General features: G+C 45.9%; 3 protein-coding genes across 4 annotated transcripts; 2 read left to right on the top strand and 1 right to left on the bottom strand.

Moving 5' to 3' along the window:
• Positions 1-1,879: 1,879 nt before the first annotated feature.
• pals1b (protein associated with LIN7 1, MAGUK p55 family member b) lies at positions 1,880-16,970 on the top strand. 2 transcript variants are annotated; one of them, XM_061812939.1, is made up of 14 exons: positions 1,880-2,156; positions 4,883-5,345; positions 7,140-7,348; positions 11,192-11,269; positions 11,991-12,110; positions 12,190-12,351; positions 13,381-13,458; positions 13,567-13,750; positions 14,662-14,730; positions 14,831-14,902; positions 15,755-15,916; positions 15,983-16,185; positions 16,296-16,406; positions 16,504-16,969. In XM_061812939.1, exons 2-14 carry the CDS (start codon positions 5,027-5,029, stop codon positions 16,678-16,680), a joined length of 1,944 nt encoding a protein of 647 aa, XP_061668923.1. In that variant the 5' UTR covers positions 1,880-2,156; positions 4,883-5,026; the 3' UTR covers positions 16,681-16,969. The 2 variants fall into 2 exon arrangements, with proteins under 2 accessions (XP_061668923.1, XP_061668924.1); XM_061812940.1 differs by lacking the exon at positions 1,880-2,156 and adding an exon at positions 2,208-2,372 and having other exon boundaries at positions 16,504-16,970.
• A 523-nt stretch (positions 16,971-17,493) lies between these two features.
• atp6v1d (ATPase H+ transporting V1 subunit D) lies at positions 17,494-21,511 on the bottom strand. Its single transcript, XM_061811790.1, has 8 exons — positions 21,372-21,511; positions 20,452-20,569; positions 20,279-20,358; positions 20,098-20,210; positions 19,925-20,028; positions 19,754-19,820; positions 18,564-18,642; positions 17,494-18,497 (listed from the first exon to the last, which is right to left on the bottom strand). Exons 1-8 carry the CDS (start codon positions 21,410-21,412, stop codon positions 18,353-18,355), a joined length of 747 nt encoding a protein of 248 aa, XP_061667774.1. The 5' UTR covers positions 21,413-21,511; the 3' UTR covers positions 17,494-18,352.
• Positions 21,512-21,625: 114 nt separating this feature from the next.
• On the top strand, positions 21,626-26,967 carry eif2s1b (eukaryotic translation initiation factor 2, subunit 1 alpha b). The gene is made up of 8 exons (XM_061811789.1): positions 21,626-21,767; positions 23,045-23,287; positions 23,396-23,475; positions 24,127-24,278; positions 25,052-25,158; positions 25,235-25,332; positions 26,228-26,371; positions 26,550-26,967. The coding sequence occupies exons 2-8, from the start codon at positions 23,047-23,049 to the stop codon at positions 26,673-26,675; spliced, it is 948 nt and encodes a 315-aa protein (XP_061667773.1). The 5' UTR covers positions 21,626-21,767; positions 23,045-23,046; the 3' UTR covers positions 26,676-26,967.
• The last annotated feature ends 23 nt before the right edge of the window (positions 26,968-26,990 follow it).

The raw sequence follows: 26,990 nt of genomic DNA, 5'->3' as shown, positions 1-26,990 counted from the left end.
TCTGACAAAACTCTTGGAGATGTATTTTCGCATCGTCTCCAACCGACTTAGCATTGAAGAATGGTTTGTTTGACCGGCACAACCGGCCAGTGATGTAATTTCTGTGACGTAGCAACCAAATCCTAACCCCCAAAAAATAATTTTGTTTGGAGGGTGATTGTCTTTCGGACCGAGTGCGAATGATGGATCTGCCAGTCCTTGAAACGTCTACGCAACCATGCTTGATAACGAAAAACAAATCTGTATCTTTTTAGGAAGCGTTCAAGGAGACGCTGGCATGAGTAAGCGTAGAGAGCAATAAAGAGGTTAAGGATTAAAGTCGGAGGGGGGGGGGATAGTTACGTCAAGCCGTGGTGAAGCGGTGCGAGGAGATTACGTCTTCTCCGCTCTGCAAGGTGAAATGACACGAGATCCCATTAACGTGGGATGATTCATAGCGCCATGAACTCGCTCGCGATTCATATGAACGGGCGAGCGCGTCTTTTGAGTGCGAAGGGGATTGCATGGAGATTGCCGTTAAAAATTAGGAAGGGTCCAAAAGGGCGTCAACGGCGCATTGACTGAATGTACGTTTACAGCATAGGTGTACAAACACGAGGCCCGAGGGGCCAGATCTGGCCCGCCACATGATTTTATGTGGTCCGCAAAGCCAAATCCAGTGTGAATTTCCATGATTCTTGTAAAAAAAAATGTAACAAAATTTCAAATGGTCTTATGTCATAAATGATAAAGTTGTGATATTCCAAGCATTTTTTGTGTCACCAAACATGAATGGTTGAAAAACAAATTACCCTTGATTTCTGATTCCAAAAGTAGTTCATAAATTGATGTCAATATGATGAGATGATTAAATATTTTTGTTCCACCGTCATAACAGCCCTCTGAGGGAAACCGGACCAACAATGCGGCCCGCGAAGAAAAACGAGTTTGACAACCCTGATTTACACCCTTTGTGGAAACAAAATTTTGTTTGAAAACACCATTTAGCCAAATTTCTTGACATTTTTGCCTCTTTTTTTTTTTTTTACCTCATACAACCACAGTTAAAAGAAGCAATATGATGATAAATAATTGAAAGCGTCACCATAGCATTGTTTACATGTCTGATCTCCAGCATGATATTATATTTCCAATCTAGTTACCAAAGAAAAACACCACTTATATTTAAGACTTAACACTTTTAAAGTTTCTGGATCTTTTAGATTCAATTATTTATTCAATACAATACAATACGCAACTGTCTCGCATCCATCATCTGGAGCAGATGAAAATCAATAATCATGTAATAACACGACAAAAAAAATTACATGATAGCAGCGATGCTGATTATTAAATGTTTTAATGGAGTCAGATCGCTACCAATGTTTTTGCTTATCAAAATGGGCTGAAGCAAGTTTTGTTTTGGCCAACCAATCTTGAAATGAACCCGATAAACTAATGGGAATAAAGCAATTGCAAAGAAATATTACAACTTTATGTCATATGCTTCTGATGGGGCAGCAGGGAAGGCCTCGCTGTCTCTGATGCCTCGCAGCTGATTATTATCGCATAATAAATAACTGTCCAAACTGTTACTGCTGCACTTGTCTGTTATTCATTTCCTTAATAGGAGATAAATTATAGATTCTGCACTTTTCTTTAAAAAAAAAAAAAAAGATTTAGGCTGTTTTATCTATTCCGTGAAGTTTGGGAGAATAGCATGATTTTACCTGATTATTTCATATACTAGCCATTTTTTTAAATTCACATGTGTTCGGGTTGTGAACAACAATGTCAATTTAGAAAACATTCCAGGATTTTTTTTTTAGGTTAGCTGAAACGTTCCTGATGGCCTCCGACATTGTGCAATCGCGCCTCTGACCGATGGGTGCCGCTGTGGTGCCTCGGTGTTGCCAAGGGAGACCGTACAAAAACACCTCGTGCACGTCTTTCAATGGCTTCGCGAGTCCGTGAACGCAACTCTCACTTCAACAGGGAGGACGGAGACCACCGGGACCCCGTGTGATTACCTTGACTTTTTCCCCTCCTTTCGTTTTTTTTCTCGTTTTTTTTATTTATTTATTCATAAAAGCGGTGGTGTATTTTAAAAATAAAAAAAGTCGAAGACTGAGGGAGCAGCAGGCTTTTCTTAAGCCGTATTCACAGACGCCGCAGTGGTGAGTAGTCTCGGCCGTTCACTGGCCACAGCTACGTAGTTGACTTTGGGAGTTAGCGGCACCCTGATACTTAGCTAATTTAGCCCATTTAAACTTCATTGAAAAAACAATTGCGCGGTTTTAATCCCAATTATCCTTCTGTTTATCCTTTCAGTGGCCAGACCGAAGCAGTTTCCTGTGCGTAATATCGCGCAAACAGGACCTTTTTACCTCTCGGTAATCGCTAAATAGTTACACGTGACGGCTGTTTTCAACTAATCTCCTCGCAAAGCAGCAATATAACTAGTTTTAAAATCACACATTCGCCTTAGCGACTAACTAAATAATTATTTCCACCTCTAGGCGTGTCATTAAGTTGTAAAGCCCGAGTATTGTTTAATGTAGATGTATCAAAATGTCAATTTTGGTATTATGCTAACAATTCGGCTACGTCTCAGCCGGTTTTCATCACTTAGTTAAGGTTTACACTGATATCACTCTATTATGTTATACTCTATGTTTTCACCAAAATATTTAGGTTACTTGAAAAAATTATAACACCCAACCCTGCTAAAAATGTTTCTATAGAACATTTCTAAAGAACTATAGAACTTTAGGACCCAAGTTCTATAGAATTTCTGTAGAACCAAAATTTCAAATGGTCATATGTCATAAATGATAAAGTTGAGATATTACAAGCATTTTTGTGTTACCAAACGTGAATAGTTGAGAAACACATTACCCTTGATTTCTGATTCCAAAACTAGTTCATAAATTGATGATGTGAATATGATGAGATGATTTAATATTTTTGTTCCGCAGTCATAACGGCCCTCTTAAGGAAATTTCTGGAGAAATTCTTTAGAAAATATCAGCCAAAGTTCTATAGAACAAGTTGTTCTGTAGAAATTCTATAGAAATAGAAATTCTATACATTTCTATAGAATATTTTTTCAGCAGGGAAAAGTCAGCTAATAAATGAAAAATGGATATCGGGAGAAAAAAATCTTACCCTTGATTTGATGATCAATTAAATACTGTACTATGATGTACTATCATAATCGAGGTCCACGTTTAAAAGAAAAATAATAATTTTTAAAAAATGCCCATTTTTGGTCATGTCTCCAAATTTGGGAGACCCTAATTTGGTCGTGTCAGAGATCTTCAAACAGGAGACATCACATGAGATGTTATATTTGGTGCAGTATCTAAATAGGTTGTGCATGTCTGTAAAAATGTTGACACTTTTTTAGGGGTGACGTGGGTGGGGGTGGGGGCGCTTTTTTGTAGGTACATCATATCCTTGGAGTGGATGTCTGTAAATTTAAAGTTTATCTCAAGATATTGCCAGTTTTTTTTTTTTTTTTTTTGGGTGGGGGGTTGTATTTTTAATTCATAGTTAGGCCTTGGTCGTATGATCAGATCGCATTTGATCATCCCCCCCCCTTACAGTATCTGCGTCGTATATCACCTTCCCGTTCAGGTACCTCGGCCTGCCGAGATATCCGAGGATTAATTAAGGCTGTGGCAACAGATGGCCTTGTCGAAGTCTCCGCTGTTTGTCAGCCGCCAGTCTAAACGAAGATAAATGCATTCAGAGCTTGGAGCAAGAGCTGTGGCGAAGGGGGGTGGGGGGGTGCGAACTAGTCCTGCCAATTGTGATTAGCTCAGGCAAATCGAGGGTAAAGGGGGGAGGGCTGCAACGAGTCTCGGTTATCAGTAGGAATTGGACGTAAACATTCAAAATTGACCTTACTGTTTATGCATGTACTTATGTGGAGTACAGAATAGGTTGTCGTACAAGCCAGCGCTAATAAAAATACAGCTGTAATTGGCTATAATAATAAGCCTTATGTAGCTGAGTATATGCCTCGTGATAGTTTAAGACCACTGACAGAGGTCCCCACCGCCACCATATTCTTGTTATAAAACAGTCAGAGTGATCCACTCGTGTTTTCGTCCCCCCGGTGGCAAGCGTATCCCTTCGCATTTGAGTTGACAAGATAAAGCCCAACGATCGTATGTATGAAATCCGCTATACAAATAAATTCCATCAGCTTTACAGATGCCATGCCTCTATGATGTCGTCTAGTAATCGTAAGAAATGTATTTACAGCCGCTTAGCGTCTGCCATGTTGATTTATTTACGTGGAGACACAGTTGATAAGTAAACATCTGTTAAGTCTGGTTGCCGCTATTTAAGCAAATGTTAACAGCACTGGTGTCAAACTCGAGACCCGGGGGGCAGATCTGGCCCGCCACATGATTTTTATGTGGCCCGCGAAGCCAAGTCTAGAGTGTCAATTTCCATGATTCTTGTAAAAAATCTGTACCAAAATTTCAAATTGTCATATTTCACAAATGATAAAGTTGAGATATTACAAGCATTTTTGTGTTACCAAACGTGAATAGTTGAAAAACACATGACCCTTGATTTGTGATTCCAAAAGTAGTTTATAAATTGATGATGCGAATATGATGAGATGATTAAATATTTTTATTCCGCTGTCATAGCGCCCCTCTGAGGGAAACCGGAGCAACAATGTGGCCTGTGAGAAAAATGACTTTGACACCCCCGGTTTACACCATTTGTGGCACGGATGCATACACCGTGTGATGACCCTGTTGAGATTTTATGAGACCAAAAATAAAATGGTGTGTGTGTGTGTGTGGTGTGTGTGTGTGTGTGTGTGTGTGGTGTGTGTGTGTGTGTGTGTGTATATATAATTTCTTCGTTTATATTGCAGGATGAATGTTTGCACCCCGTAGATCGACATCTGCCGCTGGAGTAAAATGGCCCCCGATGAGCGTCTCCGCGCCAGTTCCTCTTAACAGCCGAGCAGCGCTCAGCCGGGACTGAGGTGGTCCGAGCTGTATGCTGGGGGGCAGCGATGATCACGTCCCACATGAACGGTTACGTGCAGGAGGGCTCCGGCCACAGGGAGCGGGCGGTGGACTGCCCCGGCGACGAGAGCTGCCTGGTCAAGCCCGTGCACTGCAGCGCCCAAATGGAGAGGATTCAGCACTACCAGGACGAGCTGAGGAAGAGGAGGGAGGACGACGGACGGGGGAAGCGCGACGTCGACCCGGACGCTTCGCTGAGGCTCAAGAGGCTGGCGGAGAACCCGAAAGTGGGCGTCGACAATCCCACCTTTGAGGGGAAGGAGAACGCTACTACCAAAGACACGCATTCCAACCCTCCGCCTGCCGGTGAGTTGACGTTGAATAAATATCTCGGGGTCTTGACAGAGCAATGCAGACTTACGGGAAGTTGTGAGCTAATGGGAGCGACAACTATAAACAAAAGGAGTCGAAACAATGACGAAGGAGGAGGGAGAGCAGAGGGCAGGCATGGAAGTGACTGGTTTTGTTTAAAGGACAAGGAACCATAAATTTAAGTCGAATGTTGTCAGTTTCATAGCTTCGCTTATGTTGAAACATACTCCTATGTTGTTGCTTAATTAACTCATTCACTTACGTACCGTAATTCCCGGCCTCCAGAGCGCACCTGGTTACAACCTCGCCGAGTACATTTGTAAAGGAAATACCATTTGGTTCATACATACGCCGCAGCTGTGTAAAAGCCGCAAGTGCCCACATTGAAACACGAGATATTTACAAAGACGGTACTCAGAAAGAGTTTAATGCTTGCGCGGTGCTAAAGCTAGTGCTAACGCTAGCACGGTGCTAAAGCTACGCTAGTGCCGTGCTAAGGCTAGCAGGGCCGGTTAAAATAAAACTTATCGATAAATATCACTGAGACACGCTAGGAACACGGTAGCAACACTCTAGCGCATCGCTAACGCTAGCGCAACGCTAACACGGCCAGTAAATGTCACTACCTCGGCACATATATTCCACCGGTCTCACTCTTACCTTTTCCGCTCCAATTAAATTACGGTAGTTGTATATTTTGAATGCCAGAAGCATGTGGTTTCTTTTTTTAGGGTGACACAACACGCTACCTACACGAATCATTCTTGTAGCTCACAATATATTATCTTTGATGGAGGGGGGGGTATTGTCCTTTTCATCGTTTCATAGCTTCCTGGTTCATGTTCCCTAACATCAGTCCTATCCCTCATTTGCGCTCTCGTCTAAACACACCATAGTCACTTACTAATCTACGGTAAAACACGAGTAAAAGTAAGTTTCTTTCGGCTTGACCCATTAGGGGTCGTCACAGCGTGTCATCTCAGATGAAACGCTCATATTTGTTTGCCGCAGTTTTTACGCCGGATGGCCTTCCTGGCGCAACCTCTCAAGAGGAGTGGAGGCCACAGTGAGATACGAACTCACGACCCCTGGTTTACCAAACCACAGAGCTACGGGGACTCACACGATTAAAGACATACTTTGATTAAATATTTGTTTGAGAAACAGTTGTTGGCCATTAACAAGAATCCAGCGAAAAACGGTATGTTTGTAACCAAGCGTGTGCCGGCTTGTTCGGATGACAACGGTCGGGTTTTCTCACACCGGCGCTCAAACTAGTGAAGCGCGCAACCGTCCGTAACGCCGAAAACTCACTTTTTGGTAATGCTGTCAACAAAGACGACCCCCACGCTTCACTGATTTTGCCGTGTTTGTGGGAATTTCAGTCCACCCACCCTGAAGAGCACTTGTGTTGGCCGACAGTCTCTACCCCCCCCCCCCAAAAAAAAAAAGGTGTTTCAATGGGTTGAGTCACATTCTTGCACTCCAAACTAACCCAAGCATGCCTCGAAGGACATACATTGCGTTCCGTCTTGCCGGAACAGAAAAGGGCCCTCCGCAAACTATTCAAAATGCTTATAAAGATTTAAGCTAGCAAGTTGTTAATGCGCATTTTTAGTTGCAGTTTAAATGGCATTACAGTCATGGATGAAACACGATTGGCTCAAATCATAACCTGCTATTAGTCATATTTCCCAGGGTGTGCGACATATGAAAAGAACCTTTTAAGGGAGCCGATAGAAAAGTGGGTAAACATATCCATCTGACGTGTTTTTGTGTGTCCACCAGAGCTGGAGGAGCTGCTGCAGGCCGTCAAGTGGGCACAGCAGTGCGTGAGCGACGCGCAGAGCCAGCAAGATGCGGAGCTGCTGCTCCAGCTGCTCGGGCAGGACGACTTCAAGTGCGCCTACAGCATCTACACCGTCGTGTCCCAAAAGATGAACCGAGTCAACCCTACCTCGCCCCTCACGGTGCAGGCGCAAGAGCTTTGCCAAGAGGTATGCCTCGTCTTGCATGTGACACTCGTATCACAGTGGAGCGAGTGAATTTTTTTTGTGATGTCGATGTTTAATATACTGGACAAGCGCGATAGACAATGGATGGATTTATTTACTGACCTAATTATTCTTTTTTTTAATTTATTTATTATTATTTTTTTTTTGTTCCCTTAAAAGTCATCATTTACAAGAATCTAGAAGTGTAACTTAATTGGGTTTTTCTGACCTTTTTTTTTTCTGAGAATTTTTGGTTGGAGTTCAAATAGTTCAACCCGTGACTTGTTCAGCCATGTCAAACCGTTAATGTTGTACTTTTAATGTTAACTGACTCAAATTTATTTAATCACCGTAATTTACGGCCTATAAGTCGCAACTTTTTTCACATGCTTTCAAGCCTGAGGTTTATGCGGTGATGCGGCTAATTTGTGTGTTTTTTTTTCTAACTGCCGCAAGGGGGAACTCGAGCGGAAAAGGTAAAAGTGAGACCGGTGGAATATATGGGCCAAGGACGTGACTTTTACCGGTCCGGCCCTGTTAGCGCTACGCTAACGTGTTACTGCCGTGTCTCAGTGATTTTTTTTTTTTTTTTTTTTTTTTTTTTTTTTTTAAAACCAGTATGTTTTTTTTTTTTTTTTTTTTTAACTGTTAGCACGGCGGCGTTAGCATTAAACTCTGTGTACCATCTTTCTTTGTAAATATCTCGTGTTTTAATGTGGGCACTTGCGGCTTTTACACGGCTGCAGCCTATGTGTGTACCAAATGGTATTTCCTTTACAAATGTACTGGGTGAGGCTTAAACCAGGTGCGTTATGGTAATGTTAATCATAGCGGCACGGTGGATCAGCTGTAAAGTGTTGGCCTCACAGTTCTAAGGACCAGGGTTCAATCCCAGCCCCGCCTCTGTGGAGTTTGCACATTCTCCCTGTGCCTTTTTTCCGGGCACTCCGGTTTCCTCCCACATCCCGAAAACATGCAAAATTAGTTGGACACTCTAAATTGCCTGTAGGTGTGATTGTGAGTGCGGCTGTTTGTCTCTATGTGCCCTGTGATTGGCTGGAAACCAGTTCAGGGTGTATTCCGCCTCCTGCCTGTTGACACCTGGCTCATAGGCTCCAGCACTCCCGCGACCCTCGTGAGGATAAGGGGCCAAGAAAATGGATGGATGGATAATATTAATCACTTGCCCCACACCGCACACAAAAGCAGTTTATCGTCTTATAAAGTTAAGACATTCCATGGCTAACGAGAGAGCAAGTGCAGGGTTAGGGTTGACCCAGTACCAGTGGGGTGTACCAAAATGTGAAATATTGCAGTCAGTGAATGAAGTCGAGTGCTTCATTTGGGAAGTAGATGTCAGCCTTTAAGTCTGCTCTTTGTTTACAGGGCCGAACAGAACTGGTTGTTTTGGCGGCACAAACCCAAGGCAGTCGGTCGGTCCTTAAAGCAAAGCAGCAGTAATTGACTTATGTCCCTGCACAATTGAGCCTGGGTTGTTTCCTGTCACACAGAACCAGAGACAAGCATTGCAACATGTTTTGCTGTTATTAAATTGAATAGGCGCTCCGCTGGGGGTTGTATTAAGTCCATCATAGGTATGAGGAGGAAAACGCCGTAGCCATTGTGGCGGAATCCGCCTTAATTGTGATGAAACGGCCGGCCACGCGGCGTCGAAAGTTCATTTAAAGGCCAGCGAGCAGCACCGCCCGCTATTCCAGTCTTGCCTTGAGACAACCCCGAGTGAGCGGATCTATTTTGCTCTCAGACACGGCAAGGCGTCGTCGTCCCGCGCGCAGTAAACCGGTGCGGCCTCTCGCACGCCGGGCACGGATCCCAAAGCGCTTTAACGACGCCTAATAGCCGCGGCTGGGCCCTCGATAGACGCTCCCATTGGATCGACTAATCTCCGAGCGGTGCAGCAGGGAGCGGGCCAGAAAAAGAATCTCCAGCGGCTTACTGTAGTGCGGTTGCAGGACTAGCATCAAAGAGGGAGGGAACGCTGGGGGGTGGGGTCGGGTGTCACCTTGTTGGTGAGCTTGATTAGTGGAACGTGTACACAACAGACTCCTAACAAGACCCCCCATGGAATGTTTTTAATGCTGTTTTCACAAGCAAAGTTTGATTAAGGCCAACCGAAACTGACACATTTTTCAAAGATTCCGTTGTCGCCCTGTTACAGTTGATGGAAAATCTCCATCAAAATCTCCAAAATGTCTTTACTCAAATACCGAAAGTACAGGATGTCTTTTGGCTAATTGTAAAGGTGGAATTTTAAAATGACACACCATCTGATCCTGCACTTTCTACTTTGGCTTCAGACCAGACCTTTCCCACTCAGAAAAGGGCAAATCTCGTTCAGTTTCACCACTTTTTCTTCGATTATTCACATACTCACATTCACATACAGTCAATGCATCTTAAAACGACAGCATTTCTTTTTTTATCTTTCTCCATTAATATCAAAAGTAAAAATAAGCAGCACGTCTAGCTCGTCTTTGCTCTACATTGCCCAGACTGTGTTGCTAACTAAAGCGGCGGTGGTGGACGCTGTCATTATAAAACACATTGATGGGCTGCGTAAGTACTGTAACGTTTGGAATTATGAGTGTACGTCTTTAAGACCCTACACTTGACCTTCCCTTACATAACTGACAATTATTATTCTTGTTGTTTTCTTCTGATGGTTCATATTTGGGAGTTGTAGCTACAGAAAAATGCACTAAACGGGCTGTCAATGTCCTTTAAGGTTGACTAATGCCATCCATGTGTACAGACATTTTTTTGCCGGAGCGAGCAAATCTTCAGACCAGATGACACGGCAGTCTTATGACCAAGAGCTTGAATAAGCAAAATGGAAAAAGAGTGGCTACGTTTTCGTGTCTTCTTACCGTAGCAGAAAAATGCTTTAAATGCCTGGCATGGAGCACTTGTACTCAAAAACTCTAAGAGTTGTTTTATAGCGGGACAAGCGTAAAGGCCCTTTTCTCTGGAGTGTGAAATTGCATTAAGATTTAAAGGTGGGACATGAAGTGTTTTTATGCTCATTCATAAACCAAGCTACTAATGTGAATATATGAATGCACTGCTTATGTAGCAGATTTCACGACAGTGGCACTCGTGAAGGGCAAAAACAAAGCAGATCTTGTGTCAGCTACTTTTTAACGGACAACATGTCACTGAACTAGCTACCTACAGAGCGCACCTGGATACAAGCCTCACCAAGTTCAGGAAATAACATTTAGTACAGACATACGCCGCAGCTGGGTAAAAGCCGCAAGTGCCCACATTGAAACCCACATTGAAACGATAAAAAAAAGATATTTCCAAAGAAAGACGGTACACAGTGCGGCGATAGCGCAGTGCTAACGCTAGTGCTAATACTAGCGCCGCACAAAAGCTAGCACTAACGTAAGCGTTAAAGCTAACAGGACTGGTTAAAATAAAACTTACCGGTAAATATCACTGGGACTTGCCAGTAACACAGCAGCAACACGCTAGCACAGCACTAACGCTAGCGCAGCGCTAGCAGGGCCGGTAAGAGTCACTTCCTCGGCACATATATTCCACCAGTCTCATTCTTACCTTTTCCGCTGGAGTGCCCCCTTGCGGCCGTTAAGAAAAAATGCACAAATTAGCCGCATCACCGCATAAACCGCAGGGTTGAAAGCGTGTGAAAGAAGTCACGGCTTGTAGGCCGGAAATTACGGTATGTTATTCTACTTTGTCTTTGGCAACAAGGCTTTAGAGGCCTGTTAACTTTGTAATCATATTGTTACACAAAGATCTTTCATCGGTATTTCAGATAAATCATGATGTGACCTAATTGTGCTGTGTGCGCGTATTCAGGTCCAGAATATCCTGCAGTCCAGTCAACAGAGTGAAGGCTTGGAGCTCAGGGCTCTGCTCACCAACCCTCATCTCCAGGTAAGGTCACTCGTGTACTGTAATTCTTGGCCTACAGAGTGCACCTGGTTACAAGCCTCACCGAGTACATTTGTAAAGGAAATACCATTTGGTACAGACATACGCCGCAGCTGTGTAAAAGCCGCAAGTGTCCACATTGAAACATGAAATATTTACAAAGAAAGACAGTACACGGAAAGCGTTTTCAAAGTTTGAATACCTTAGCTTAGCTTATCATAGCAACAACATGGTAGCACAAACAGGGCTCTTAAAAAAAAAAAAACAAACAAACAACATACAAGTAAAAAAAAAAAAACAGCCGTGGCAGCTGCACAGTACCAACATGTTAGCTACCGCTACCGCTAACAGGGCCGGTTAAAACAAAACTTACTGGTGAATATTACAGAGACACGCCAGTAACACACTAGCACAGCGCTAATGCTAGCGCAGCGCTAACAGGGCAAGTAAAAGTCACTTCCTCGGCACATATATTCCACCGGTTTCATTCTTACCTTCTCCGCTCGAGTGCCCCCTTGCGGCTGTTAGAAAAAAATGCACAAATTAGCTGCATCACCGCATAAACAGCGGGGTTGAAAGAGTGTGGAAAAAACTCACAGCTTGTAGGCCGGAAATTACGGTACTTTTTCACCTCACCTCCCTTTCAAACACGGTATTTAAAGATGTTGTCGACGCGCGATCTGATCGTGAGGTTACCTCCTGACTGTTTGCTTTGTGTGCTCAGGCGCTGATGCAGGCACATGACAGCTTGGCCGTGCAGGAAATGGCAGAGGACAATGTGATCCAGTATCTCGGAGAAAGCGTTAAAATGGTGCGCTTGCACAAGACCCGCGACACGCCACTGGTGAGACTCCATTCACATGCTTGATTGTTCGACTTAAGAGGCGTAGCTTAATTTGTGCAATGCACGCGCGCGGCACCAGGGGGCGACCGTGCGCAACGACGTGGACAGCGTGGTGGTGAGCCGTGTGGTGAAAGGGGGCACGGCGGAGCGGAGCGGCCTGCTCAACGAGGGGGACGAGATCCTGGAGATCAACGGGGTTTCCGTTCGCGGCAAGCACGTCAACGATGTTCACGACCTGCTGGTGAGAACTTTTTGTTGGACCTTCAGCCTGTAATGCGGAGACAATTTTATCACGCAAGTGTGATTCAAATATATGAAATATTACATTAGACCAGGTGGGGTTACATTTTTCATGATGCTTGTCTCACTATCCATTTTGATGGTCCTTTTACTTTGTCATACCGTAATGTTGTTGTTTTTTTTTGTTTTTTTTTTTGCAAGAAACAGTATTTTTGTGACAAATTTTCTGTTAGAATTTTTGAAATACCAACTTTGGATGCACGTGGAGCATTTTTTTTTTAACTTGCTCTGGATGACAAGACTGCCGCCAGTTGAAAGTACATGAATGTATTTTCCGGTGTTTGTCAACAGTTCCGCTTTTCCGGTTACAGTATACACGTTGCTAGGTCAACTACCGTAATTCCCGGCCTACAGAGCAACCTGATTACAAGCCTCACCGAGGGCATTTGTAAAGGAAATCCTTTTTGGAACATAGGTACGGTGCAGCTGTGTAAAAACCGCAAGTGCCCACATGGAAACACGAAATATTTACAAACACGGTATACAGAAGGAGTTTAACGCTAGCACAGTGCTAACGCTAGTGCTAATGCTAGCACCGCCCTAACACTAACTAACAACTTAAAATAATAAACTTACTGGTAAATATCACTGAGACACGCCACTAACACAGCACCAAAACGCTAGCATAGCGCTAACAGGGGCCGGTAAAAGTCACTTCCTTAGCACATATATTCCACCTGTCTCATTCTTACCTTTTCCCTTCAAGTGCACCCTTGCGGCCGTTAGAAAAAAAAAAATGCACAAATTAGCCGCATCACCGCATAAACCGCAGCGTTGAAAGCATGTGAAAAAAGTTGCGGCTCGTAGGCCGGAAATTGCGGTATTTTACGATGCCTAAGACATTTGCGCAGTAAATTAAGAACCTCATCAAGGTTCATATTTCACAGCATGTCATTTTTTTTTTTTTGTGGGCGGGGGATGATGACCTAATGTTGTGTATTCTTCCATCTCCTCTCATCGTGTCTCTCAGCAACAAATGCACGGCACTTTGACCTTCCTCCTCATCCCGAGCTCTCAGATTAAACCTGCCCAGCACAGACAGACTGTGGTAAGTCTCTAACGTGGACCTGTGCGGCCCGTCTGCACGCGTGCAAGCAAGGCCGGCAACAAAGACCGTGCAAAACCCTCGCTCTCCTCCCCCCACCCCCATCCACAGATGCACGTACGAGCTTACTTTGACTACGACCCCTCGGATGACCCCTTCGTGCCATGTCGGGAGCTGGGCCTGTCATTCCAGAAAGGGGACATCCTCCACGTCCTCAGCCAGGATGACCCCAACTGGTGGCAGGCCTACAGGGACAGAGACGAGGAAAACCAGCTACTGGCTGGACTCATTCCAGGTTGGGAGTAGACTATGGACAACTATTTAAAAATAAATAAATAAATAAATTATATATATAAATTTTTTTTTGGGGGGGGGGCAGTATGGTGGATCAGCTTGTAAAGCGTTGGCCTCACAGTTCTGAGGGTACCGGGTTCGATCCCGGCCCCGCCTGTTTGGAGTTTTTATGTTCTCCCCCCATCCCTGTGTGGGTTTTCTCCGGGCACTCCGGTTTCCTCCCACATCCCAAAAACATGCGCCATTAATTGGACACTCAAAATTGCCCCTCGGTGTGATTGTGAGTGCGACTGTTGTCTGTCTCTATGTGCCCTGCGATTGGCTGGCTCGCCTCCTGCTCGTTGACAGCTGGGATAGGCTCCAGCAGTCCCCGCGACCCTCGTGAGGATAAGCGGTGAAGAAAATGGATGGATGTATCCTTATAATCTCACTAACCGTGTTTGGAGGAAGACAAACGATGAGTTCCATCCCAAGAACACTGTCCCTACTGTGAAGCATGGGGGTGCGAGCATCATGCTTTGGGGGTGTTTGTCTGCACATGGGTTTGGTAACTCAAGATTTTTTTAAAAAATGTTTTTTTTCTGAAAAGTATTATTTTAGACGGTTCCACCCGACAGCTGCGACATGAAAATTAGTGTTCGCCCCGTCCGACTGGTGCTAGGGAAATAAAACCGATATATTGTGGCAAGCTACTAACTGGCAGCAAACCCCACCCATCTGGCAAGCCCAGCAGATTAAATCAAACACCTCAGAATTAATTGAGATTACTCTTTGACCCAAGCTTGTGCCTGCTGGAAAAAGGAGGTTAAGCAGTGGAAATGGAAAGTGGGCCAACTCGTTAAAACTACGAGACAAAAAACACGGGGAATATAATCTTGAAAAAATTTTTATTATACAAATTGTCTTTGTCAGGGAAGTGCTTCCAGCAACAGAGGGAGACCTTGAAGAGAACTTTACCCGACAGAAGTAGAGAACAACAAGGTAAGAAGATCACGTCGCCCGCGCGCCACCAAGGTCACAACATGGCCGACCGAGACGGCGTTCTTGCAATCGCAAGTAAACCTCGTCTCCTTTTTTTCAGGCAAACGTTGGTACGTGAAGAAAAACAAGAAGCAGAAGAAGAAAAGCACATCTCCTCTGAGCAAGAACACTGGTAAAAAAATTAATAATAATCATTTATTTTTCATCTCTGTACTCTCACTTGGTGCGCCTGTCCAAAGCAGAGCACATTTTGTCAGTGTGCGAACTTTTGCCTGCTTCGACGCATCCCGAACGGCTCGGGCGACAGCCGACGCGACCAGGCCTCCGCTTTTCTCAGATTAGCCGTCTCCTCGCAGACGGACGGGATCAGAGGAGGCGCCACCAGGTGCCCAGCGGGGGGGGGGGGCTAAATGCCTTGCTGTGATGTCATGTGATGTCGCAGGCTTGGCCACAAAGGCGACACCGTACTGCCTGGACTTGTATGATTAGAAGCAGATTTTGAGGAAAACCTGGACACAAAAAACGAGCAAATACGGTGAACACATGAGGAACAAAATATTTCCCTCCATCAGAACATTGAAGATGGGTCGTGGCTGGGTCTTTCGACATGACAATGACCCGAAGCACACAGCCAGAAAAACCAAGGAGTGGCTCAGGAAGAAGCATATCAAGGTTCTGGCGTGGCCTAGCCAGTCTCCACACCTAAACCCAAGAGAAAATCTTTGGAGGGAGCTGAAACTCCGTGTTTCTCAGCGGCAGCCCAGAAACCTGTCTCGATCGAGAGAAGATCTGCGTTGAGGAGTGGGCCAAAATCCCTCCTGCAGTGTGTGCAAACCTGGTGAACAACTACAGGAAACGTTTGACCTCTGTTAGTGCAAACAAAGGCTACTATACCACATATCAACATTGTTTTTCTATGGTGTTCAAATACTTATTTTCTTCACCGTAGCTTAATTGCCCACATTTTCCCATTTCCTGTCCGGGATGACGTCCATTTTGACCTGGACTGACTTTCCCTTCTCAGAATGCGACGACGTCCTGACCTATGAGGAGATGTCGCTCTATCACCAGCCTGCCACCCGCAAGCGTCCCATCGCCCTGATCGCGCCCACGAACAGCGGCCACGACGAGCTGCGGCGCAGGTTGCTCGCCGTCGAACCGGAGAAGTTCGCCGTTGCCGTACCACGTGAGTTGCCAAAATTGACTTTAAAAAGAAAAATGGCGATCTCATCGGGACTCTTCGCTCGCGTAGACACGACCAGAAGCCCGAGGTTACACGAGCGAAACGGGCGCGAGTACCACTTTGTGAGTCGAGCCGCCTTCGAGGCCGACTTGTCGGCGGGGAAGTTCATCGAGTCCGGCGAGTACGAGAAGAACCTTTACGGTACCAGCACGGACTCCGTGCGGCACGTGGTCAACTCTGGGCGCATCTGTCTGCTGTGCCTGCACACCAGGGTACGGTAGCGGGCCCATTTCAGTTCACTCTTGTGAAACGTACGATGTCCAAAAAAGGCACATGCACGTTTTTTTTGGGGTTGTAATTCTTTCTGACTCGTTTTCAACAGTCCTTGAAGGTGTTGAGGTCCTCCAACCTCAAGCCCTTCGTCATTTTCATTGCTCCTCCTTCTCAAGAACGACTGCGCACTCTGCTGGCGACCGAGGGGAAAACACCTAAGGTGCTAAATGTCTTATCCTGGTCACGTGGCGGGGACGTGTCGCCAAAAGACGCATTCCCGTCGTTTAACGTTGTCAAATTTGGTGCCCCCCGCGCAGCCGGAGGAGCTAAAGGAGGTCATCGAGAAGGCCCGCGAGATGGAGCAGGACTTCAGCCACGTGTTCGACGCCACCGTCGTGAACGGGGAGCCCAACGAGGCTTTCTTCGAACTGCGCAAGCTGATCGAGAAGCTGGACACGGAGCCGCAGTGGGTGCCCACTTCCTGGCTCTGTTGAGCGCCGGCACGTTCCTGAAGACTGCAGTTGGAGGACAACTTTGCACATTTCCTCCGAGATGGATGGACTCAGGTTTCTTACGATTCTTCTCGTCTGTTTGTTGCTTTTTGTGCATGATTCCCACCTCTCTGGTTTAGCCAGTTATGAAACATAGACATATCTTAATATTTATAATTGTAAATAAAAAAAAAAAATTCTAGGGGGAAAAAATGTAAACGTTTTACTCCAAAAGTGTGTGTACAACGGGAGTGTCAAAATGATGTAATGGTATGCTCCTTTTTTTTTTTTTTTTTTTATAGACATGCAGTTATTTCTTCTTACCGCAATCAGTGTTTTATTTTGTGTCCTATTCCCAAAACATGTCTATAATGATTGGTTAATATTAAATATTATTTTAACTGCAGAATGTTTTTTTTTTTTTTTCCTCCCACTTGGGCAGCACGGTGGATCAGCTGTTAAAGCCTCACAGTTCTGAGGTCCCGGGTTCAATCCCGGCCTTGCCTGTGTGGAGTTTGCATGTTCTCCCCGTCCCTGCGTGGGTTTCCTCCGGGCATTCCGGTTTCCTCCCACGTTCCGAAAACATGCAACATTAATTGGACAGTCTTAAATTGCCCCTAGGTGTGATTGCAAGTGTACCCTGCTGCCTGCCCATTGACAGCTGGGATAGGCTCCAGCACTCCCCGTGATCCTCGTGAGGATAAGCGGTGAAGAAAATGGATTGATGAATTCATACATGACCAAAATGCGTGTTGCAAACCGGCCGCTGAGATCCAGTTCAGACGTTTCGGATGACGAGTTGATGCCAAGACAACGTTTGAGTACCCAGTATGCCTTTTTATTTTATTTTTTTATATTTATTTGACATGTTGAAATGTTACAGCATTAGGTCGGGGGGGAGGGGGTGTCAAACTCATTTTTGTCACGGGTCGCATTCAGAGGTTCGTTATGACTGTGAAACCATAATTTTTAATCGTACTTTACACGTGATATTTATGAACTAGTTTTGCAAGCAGAAATCAAGGGTAACGGGGTTTTCAGCTACGGTTGATGTTTGGTGAGACAAAACATCATTGCAACAATATCATTTATGGTATAACAATTTTAAATTTTGGTCAAGATTTAAACAAGAATCATGGAAGTTGACGCACATGATTTGCCGACGCGGGCCGCATTAAATGCGGTGGGCCGGCTCTGGTCCCCGGGCCTCAGGTTTGAAACCTGTGTCAACGTTAGCATTTATGATATGACAATTTGAAATTTTGGTCTAGATTTGAACAAGAGTCATGGACGTTCACGCACATCATTTGCCTTCGCAGGCCGCAGAAAATGCGGCGGGCCGGATCTGGCCCCCCGGTCCTCGAGTTTGACACCTGTGCATTCGGTAAACGTCTTGTAAATTTAAGCAATGGCACTCGCACACCAACCATTTTCAAATGTACGGCATACAATGTGAGGAGAAACTTATTCATCATAATTTACTTGCCAATCTCTATTTTCTCCATTTCCACTTGGTTCTGTACAAAGATGGAAATTCATGATTTTTGCTTCCCCCCCCCCCAGTCTCGACACAACAACAAATCACAACACACAATTTCCTTCACAAGAAGACTTGGACACGGCCCTGATAGGCGCGGGATAAATAGGTGTAAGGGTTGCCTCGGCAACGGGACTTTTACTCGAACAGCAGGTCTTCGTCTGTCTCTTCCGTCAGCATGTTGGCGGGCTCCGCGATGGGACCCAGCTTGGCCAGACGGGCGGCGATCTCCTTCTCCGTCCTCTCCCTCAGCTGCTTCTTCTTCTCCTGGATCTTCTTCAGCCTGCGACGACGACCCAAATGAGACTGCGAGGAATCCCCCAAAGAGGAACTTATTGAGGACACCGACCTGTAGAACTCCTCTCGTTCCCTCTCGTCCAGCTCCGTAATGATGTAAGTCAAGGTGCGGTCGATCCGAGGGATAATCACTGAAACAGACGCTCTGCCCTTTTAAAAATAGGAATACCGTAATCCCCGGCCTACAGAGCGCACCTGGTGATGAGCCTCGGTACACAGAAAAAGTTTAGTGCTAATGCGGTGGTGCTAACGCTAGCAAGGTGGTGCTTACACTAACGCGGCGGTGCTAATGCCAACGGCGGTGCTATCGCGGCGGTGCAAACGCTAGCAAGGTGGTGCTAACATGGGGGTGCTAACGCAAGCAAAGTGGTGCTTACACTAACGCGGCGGTGCTAATGCTAGCAAGGTGGTGCTAACGCTAGCGCATCGGTGCTAACACTAACTACCGCTGCCAGCGGCTGTGAAAGCCACGGCTTGTACCGGCAAGCTGATGCTAACGCGGCGGTGCTAACGCTAGCAATGTGGTCCTAACATGGCAGTACTAACCCTAGCAAGGTGGTGCTCACACTAACGCGGCGGTGCTAACGTGGCAGCGCAAACGCTAGCAAGGTGGTGCTAACATGGGGGTGCTAACACAAGCAAAGTGGTGCTTACACTAACGCGGCGGTGCTAATGCTAGCAAGGTGGTGCTAACGCTAGCGCATCGGTGCTAACACTAACACGGCGGTGCTAACACTAACTACCGCTGCCAGCGGCTGTGAAAGCCACGGCTTGTACCGGCAAGCTGATGCTAACGCGGCGGTGCTAACGCTAGCAATGTGGTCCTAACATGGCAGTACTAACGCTAGCAAGGTGGTGCTTACACTAACGCGGCGGTGCAAACGCTAGCAAGGTGGTGCTAACATGGGGGTGCTAACGCAAGCAAAGTGGTGCTTACACTAACGCGGCGGTGCTAATGCTAGCAAGGTGGTGCTAACGCTAGCGCATCGGTGCTAACACTAACTACCGCTGCCAGCGGCTGTGAAAGCCACGGCTTGTACCGGCAAGCTGATGCTAACGCGGCGGTGCTAACGCTAGCAATGTGGTCCTAACATGGCAGTTCTAACGCTAGCAAGGTGGTGCTAACGCTAGCGCATCGGTGCTAACACTAACTACCGCTGCCAGCGGCTGTGAAAGCCACGGCTTGTACCAGACCGGGAATTACGTGAAACGCGTAAATCGGAATCACTTGATAAAACTCACCGTGCTCGATTGCATTCACGCGGCGGTTTGTGATCTTTATGGCCTCATCCAGAGTGACAAAAGATGTCTGGGAAAAACGGGAATGGAATTTCTTAGTCTGGTTGTAGAGACTATGAATTAATGAGCTGTGATTTGAGTTATAACTGATATTTTTGGGGACGCGCCGCCTACCTGCAGGGAGGCCAACTCCACGAGGAGCTCCACAGCTCTGGCGTAGTTCCTCTTCAACCTGGACAGCTGCTCCCCTCCTCTGGCCAGACCAGTCAGCTCGTAGCCTGACAACCACAAACCGGGTCTCAAACATCCACTTGAGGAAAACGAATGCCGACATCGTTCTCACTTACTGTCTCCGCCTTCCTGGTAGTGCTCGAAAACGGGCAGGGTCACGCCTGCCACGTTGTCTTTTTTGGCACGGACCTTCACCTGAGCTTTGTTGACGTTCTGGATGACAGTCGTGCTGGAGACAGAATGACGCGCAGGAGTTTCACAACAAAAATCAACTCGCTCGGAAAAAAAAACTCTTACCTGAAGTCACCGGCAGCGAATTTGGCTTCAGCCAAAGAAAAAGCCGCCTCCCTCATCACCTCCCCCATCTTGGTCTTTGTCTGACGCGAGGGAAAAAAAAAAAAAAAACACATCCAGGTATCGAATCTCATTTTTGATTCCTTCTCTTCTCATTTGATATTCCGACAACCGACCTCGATGATTTTGCGAAGGATCTGACGGAACCGCATGGAAAGCGCGTCCGACTTCTTCTTGAGGAGGTTGCGGCCCGTCTGCGCGCCTTTCATGCGGGCCTTCATGATGGTCTGCGCCCTGCAGAACGAAACCGCGACAAGAGTGAGAAACACCACCACCTAGAAAGGCAAATGGCCTGTGTTGCATAAGTGTACACACCCCATAACTCGGGATGTGTCTTTGTTCCAAATTTATTCTAAATGGGAGTCAGCACGTTCTACGCAGGGTGGATCAGCTGGTAAAGTGTCGACCTCACAGTTCTGAGGAGCTGGGTTCAATCCCGGCCCCCCCCCTGTGTGGAGTTTGCATGTTCTGGGTGGGTTTTCTCCGCTTTCCTCCCACATCCCAAAAACATGCAACATTAATCGGACACTCTAAATTGCCACTAGGTGAGATTGTGAGTGCGGCTGTTTGTCTCTACGTGCTCTGCGATTGGCTGGCGACCGGTTCAGGGTGTACCCCGCCTCCTCGTGGGGATAAGCGGCAAAGAAAATGGATGGATAGATGTTCTAGTGGGCTTTTCGAGTCACGTTTTGCTTGCATTCAGTACCAAGTGAAAAAACGTCATTTATGTTATTTTGTAGTTTCCCGCAAATGTATCAGAGAAATAGTAGATGAAAATAATAATAATAATAATTGATGGCCGTGAAGACGTCAACGCAGTAGCTACAGTTCCCGCTGGGGTCGTATTTTTAGAAAGTCACATGACAAGGACTGTTCCTCTTTTTAAATTAAACAAATCATGCTTCGTATAAGATTCTTATCGACACGTGAATTGTAGAGCGTGTTTACACAATGGAGGAAGCAGACATCATAAAATCGCCATTTGGGATGCTTAAGCGTTAGCGAGCGTAGCTATGTAACCAACGGCCGGGCTTACATTCGGGATGGGAAAACGTCGATCCTGTCCTTTCCAGACATCTTGTCGGTGTTCTGCTGATTACTTGCAACACGAAGGAGGTCTTTTCACAATCCGTGTAGTCCAAGTAAAGAGCGAATGTTTCAAGCGCAGGTTGAGACGATCTCGTCAAGAGCCTCCCGACAGAGGGGAGCAGCTGACCCCCAGTCACGTGACACCTGCCCGAGCCCTCTGCGCGTGCGCAAAGGCGACGGATGACGATCTTTTCCGGGTCGACAAATTTCTCGGGCTCCGAAAAAGAGCTAGCCGATGCTAATTGCCAATCACTCCAACGAAGCCAAAGGGCGACCGAAATTGAACATTTGAGCACGCGGTGAATTTCGTTCAAGGCTTTTCTTCAACAAACACATGACACAGGTGAGTTTTAAGGGAGGAAGCTGACGTTTTCGTGGCAAGTCGCCGATGGTGCCCTCACATGCGGCGCATGTGAGCTGGTCACCCGGCTGCTAGCTCCAAGCTAGTCGTGCTACATTAGCTATTTCTTTTTTTACACTCCCTTTTTTCCTCTTAACTCATTTTCCTACCTACTTATCTTAGTATGACATCATGTGTTCCGTATGTGGTTAGCTATATGATTGTCCTTAGTCAATATTTTTTTTAATTAACCTAAATGATAAAAAGAACTCGTTTTGACCTGTTTGTTGCATCATTTTCTGCCGGACAAAATGTGCCAATGTGTGTTTTATACTCGTAAATATTCTCTTTGCCCACTGTAGGATTCTTTTACTGCAAAATATGCCCAAAAATATGTAAAAGACTTTGATACGATGCAACAGTTGATAAATTCTGACAATTTGGAACATATGTTTTCATAGTTTGGTTGGAAAGACATATTTGACAAATATTTACCTTGAAATCCACAAATGTTATATACATATGTGTATTAGTATTCACGCAGCACTTGTACTGAAATCTGATCTACGTGAACACTTAAATGGCTCATTCAAAAATCAATGACTGATATTTGGAGCTGATATTCGTTTGCTGTAAAGGGAGAACTATCTTTGTCAAAGTTTTTAATCATAAAAATTGCAACACCTCATTTAAATAAACTACATGTGTTAATTAAACAGCTTTTTAGATTTGCTAAAATAATAAACTTCCCAGTCTCAGCAGTCAGTCCTGTAAAGGGTCAAATGAAAACATGAATGGTTACGTAGCTCCCTAAAGGTTTCTACGGTAAATAAAGCATTCCATATTTCCAATAATCGGTCTGTGCTTAATACTTGCTCGTAAGGATAATGTATTTAATTGATTCAAAAGCTGTAAAATTGATTTGTACACATACATGTAAAGGGAATCCGATGCAAATGGCAACCAATGGATGAAGCCTGTAAAAAAAAAAAGTCACTAAATTCAGCTATAAAAAAAACAACTTGTGAATTTATGAGGTTAGTGATATGTGACTATTATGAGTGAAGGACACCCCCCTCACTCCTCCTCACTCCATAATTAATAATCCCAAAACACTTTAAACCACATGTCAGGTGGCATTTTAGTGCAGTACAGAAGAAGCATCAAAATATTTTTTATTTTTTTTAGTTTTAAGCTAGGTTGAAAAAAAAAAAAACGGAGGAGGAGGTCATATTTTTTTGTACAAATCTCTGAAGTCAGCCTCTCGATGCGCTCAACAGCAATGCCGAGCCTCAGCTGCCGATTCTACCAACACCGCTTCCCGGAAGTGGAGGACGTGGTCATGGTGAACGTGCGCTCCATCGCCGAGATGGGCGCCTACGTCAGCCTCCTGGAGTACAACAACATCGAGGGCATGATCCTCCTGAGCGAGCTGTCGCGTCGGCGCATTCGCTCCATCAACAAGCTCATCCGCATCGGGCGCAACGAGTGCGTGGTGGTCATCCGAGTCGACAAAGAGAAAGGTGGGCCTCTTCCCCGCCGGGCTGTTCCGTGTCGGTTCGCGGAAAAGAGCGTCAACGGCCGTGTTTCTGCCACTCCCCCCCCCCCCCCCCCCCCCTCTCTCTCTACAGGGTACATCGATCTCTCAAAAAGAAGAGTTTCGCCGGAGGAGGCCATCAAGTGTGAAGATAAATTCACCAAATCCAAAACTGTGAGTGGCGTTCAGCGAGACGCATCATTTTACGTTATGAAATCTGAATTTGTCAGATCCGTGGGAACGGATCGGATTTGACTTTGGGGCTTACACTGTACTCGTGTGTGTGTTAATACATTTCACTGACCGTTTATGATGAAGTATACTTATCCCGTGAATTCCCGACCTACAGAGCGCACCTGGTTATAAGCCTCACCCAGTACATTTGTAAAGGAAATACCCTTTGGTACATAAATAGGCCGCAGCCGTGTAAAAGCCGCAAGTGCCCGCATTGAAACACGAGAGATTTACAAAGAAAGACGGTACATGGAGAGTTTAACGCTAGCGTCGCTGCGCTAATGCTAGCGGCACCACGCTAACAGGGCCAGTTGTTAAAAAAAAAAATCCTGGTAAAAATCAAGAGACACGGCAGTAACACGCTAGCTAGCGCAGAGCTAACAGGGCCGGTAAAAGTCACTTCCTTGGCACATATATTCCACCCTTTCTGCTCGAGTGCCCCCTTGCGGCTGTTAGGAAAAAAAAAAAAAAAAATCTACAAATTAGCTGCATCTCTGCATAAGCCGCAAAGTTGAAAGCGTGTGAAAAAATTATGGTAGCACCTTTTACAAAAATAATTCATGTGATTTACTGTTTTACGCGCGCACGCAGGTGTACAGCATCCTGCGACACGTGGCCGAAGTGCTGGAGTACAGTAAAGACGAGCAGCTGGAGAGCTTGTACCAGCGCACGGCCTGGGTCTTCGACGAGAAGTACAAGCGGCCGGGCTACGGCGCCTACGACGTCTTCAAGCAAGCCGTGTCGTAAGTTCCGCCGTCCGTACGGAGACGTACAAAAGGTTGCGCCTCGTTTTTCGGGTCGCTCACTTTATCGCTGTTGCTTTGACGACAGTGGAACACCAATAATTGTGCGGGAGAGTGAAAAAAGTTGGCCCTCATGGTGCATATATGTGCGCTGCTAGAAATCAAACTGGATGAAAATGCCATCTCTATTATTATTATTATTATGACTGATATGATCATGATTAGGCGGCATTGTGGATAAGATAGTAAAGCGTTGGCCTCGCAGTTCCGAGGACCCGGGTTCAATGCCAGCCCTGCCTGTGTGGAGTTTGCATGTTCTCCCCTGTGCCTGCGCGGGTGTTCTCCGGGAACTCCGGTTTCCTCCCACATCACAAAAACATGCAATATTAATTGGACACTCTAAATTGACCCTAGGTGTGATTGTGTCTTTATGTGCCCCGCCTCCTGCACCATTGACAGCCGGGATGGGCTCCAGCACTCCCCGCCACCCTCGTGAGGATAAGCGGCAAAGAAAATGGATCATGGATGATCATGATTATCGATGTCACAATAAAAACCGGGAGCCGAAAGCATTTTGGAGTGCAAAAACATGAAATCTTTTCCATATTTTAACGGCAATGAGTAAAGTGAATTTTCACACATGCAAAATGACGACGATGGCAGGAATCCAAGCGTTTTGTTCACGTTGGACTGGCGTCCGTACCCGTGGATCAAAGCAAGGAGTATTTGTGACAAAATTCAATTCGACGCGGTAACGCGTTCCTTTGGCGCAGTGATCCTTCGATCCTGGGAGAGCTGGACCTGACGGAAGAAGAGCGGGCCGTGCTTATCGACAACATCAACAGGCGACTCACTCCGCAAGCCGTCAAGATACGAGCAGGTGACAATTTGAAAACGCCGCGTGGGTCTGTGACGCCTAAAGAAGAAAAATAAAACATTGCTTATCTCGACGGCAGACATTGAAGTGGCGTGTTACGGCTACGAAGGCATCGACGCCGTGAAGGAAGCGCTGAGGGCGGGACTGGGCTGTTCTACAGAGGCCATGCCTATTAAGGTAACGTGGAAGTACACAGCGTCCTCAGCGTAATACGCCGGAAGTGTAACCACTCACAAAGTTCAACTACAGCAGGGGGGGGTCAATGCGTCGACCAAAAAAAAAAAAAAAAGCCGTATTTTTCTGACCTTTAGCTCATTGCGCATGCTCAACAAACGACACCGAGTGCAGCAAAACACGCTAGTCAGCAAGTTCCCCCACTATTTTAAGCCCTCGCTTTTTTTCTTAAAGTAAAGAAATCTTATCAAACATGAGTATAGAGCAAAGAAGACGACACGAACGTATCACTTTCGAAGTGCGTTTGCCTCGTCTGCCGGCGTAGCGAGATGTGGAGCGGCATTTTCGAACTGTTCATGGCAAATACGACGCCGACAAGCGAGCTGAGAATGAGAAAAGTGAACCAACAAAAATCCAAATTGGCCGCATTCAACAGGAAAAAGCCGCCAGCGGAGCATCTTTCCGGGTTCGTCACGTCATCGTTATTAACAAGAAGTCCTTCCAAGATGGTAAAAGAGGCGTAGCGGACTCGTTGTTCCGATCTTTTAAAGATAAGGTGGAAGTATTATTTTCCAAAAAAGCTCTCCTGCTGCTTGAAAAGTAGATTGAAAGTTTCTTTCAGCTTGTGCTGTTCGGGGTCGCCACAGCGTGACATCTCAGACGAACGCTCATATTTGTTTGCCACAGTTTTTACGTGGGATGCCCTTTCCTGACCCCAGTCAGATACGAACTCACGACCCCCGGTTTACTAAACTCATGCTCTAACCACTGAGCTATGGGAACTCTGCTTAAAAAGTAGATCTTGGGGTAAAAAAAAAAAAAGTCTGGGGAGCCCTGAACTACAGTCTGTTGTACCAATGTCCATATGTGACCTATTAAAATAAATACTCCCCAACAGATCAACCTGATCGCCCCTCCCCGCTACGTGATGACCACCTCCACTCTGGAGCGCACGGAGGGCTTGTCGGTCCTCAACCAGGCCATGGTGGCCATCAAGGAGAAGATTGAGGAGAAGAGGGGGGTCTTTAACATCCAAATGGAGGTGAGCTGCAGTTTCGGTGTTGCGAATGACCTTAAATCGATCTCCATTGACACAAAAAGAAATCAGATTTTTAGCCTTCTGAATGCGACAAGTGTCGGTCTAGAATATTTTCTTCTAGGGGGGGAAAAAAAAAAAAAGGACGCTAGTCGCGAGCATTTATTGAAATGTCGCCCTCCAGCCCAAGGTGGTGACGGATACCGACGAGACTGAGCTGGCCCGGCAGCTGGAACGACTAGAGAGGGAAAACGCAGAGGTGGACGGAGACGACGACGCACACGAGATTGAAGTCAAAAGAGAGGACTAGGAAGAAAAATTAGGGGGAATGCGTCCGGCGAACACGAACCGCTGTTGGAAGTGCCGCATTTGGACTTTTAGCAGCGGTTTTGACCGTTACTCCAGCTTGTCTAAAGAAGGTAAAATGGCAGAGTTGTGTTCAGGGACGCAACGTGCTTCTATTTTAAAATGACATCGCTGTGATGAGGAAATTGTGCAGGCTCTTCTATCCGAACGTCACACGGTGGGGACATTTACGGGTTTTTACCGATTGGATCTCCTCTGGTCTGCTTGCTTGGCATCAATAAAAATCTTGATCTCGATTCGTGTCATCGGCGGTTTCATT

This window comes from Syngnathoides biaculeatus, chromosome 23 (genome assembly GCF_019802595.1).
Source record: "Syngnathoides biaculeatus isolate LvHL_M chromosome 23, ASM1980259v1, whole genome shotgun sequence".
NCBI classification, from domain to species: domain Eukaryota; kingdom Metazoa; phylum Chordata; class Actinopteri; order Syngnathiformes; family Syngnathidae; genus Syngnathoides; species Syngnathoides biaculeatus.
The sequence above is the reverse complement of the archived record's forward strand: the minus strand, read 5'-3'. Positions and strand labels throughout refer to the sequence as shown.

What these genes read in the sequence shown, in the direction of transcription:
- atp6v1d (XM_061811790.1), bottom strand. Translation starts at nt 21,412, where the DNA reads ATGTCTGGAAAGGACAGGATCGACGTTTTCCCATCCCGAAT. An exon ending in GACGTTTTCCCATCCCGAAT is followed by an intron (nt 20,570 to 21,371) that starts GTAAGCCCGGCC and finishes TTCGTTCTGCAG; the next exon opens with GGCGCAGACCATCATGAAGG. An exon ending in CGTGAATGCAATCGAGCACG is followed by an intron (nt 18,643 to 19,753) that starts GTGAGTTTTATC and finishes CGTCTGTTTCAG; the next exon opens with TGATTATCCCTCGGATCGAC.
- eif2s1b (XM_061811789.1), top strand. Translation starts at nt 23,047, where the DNA reads ATGCCGAGCCTCAGCTGCCGATTCTACCAACACCGCTTCCCGGAAGTG. An exon ending in AATTCACCAAATCCAAAACT is followed by an intron (nt 23,476 to 24,126) that starts GTGAGTGGCGTT and finishes GCGCGCACGCAG; the next exon opens with GTGTACAGCATCCTGCGACA. An exon ending in CAGAGGCCATGCCTATTAAG is followed by an intron (nt 25,333 to 26,227) that starts GTAACGTGGAAG and finishes ACTCCCCAACAG; the next exon opens with ATCAACCTGATCGCCCCTCC.
- pals1b (XM_061812940.1), top strand. Translation starts at nt 5,027, where the DNA reads ATGATCACGTCCCACATGAACGGTTACGTGCAGGAGGGCTCCGGCCAC. An exon ending in CCCAGCACAGACAGACTGTG is followed by an intron (nt 13,459 to 13,566) that starts GTAAGTCTCTAA and finishes CCCCATCCACAG; the next exon opens with ATGCACGTACGAGCTTACTT. An exon ending in TCCTCTGAGCAAGAACACTG is followed by an intron (nt 14,903 to 15,754) that starts GTAAAAAAATTA and finishes TTCCCTTCTCAG; the next exon opens with AATGCGACGACGTCCTGACC.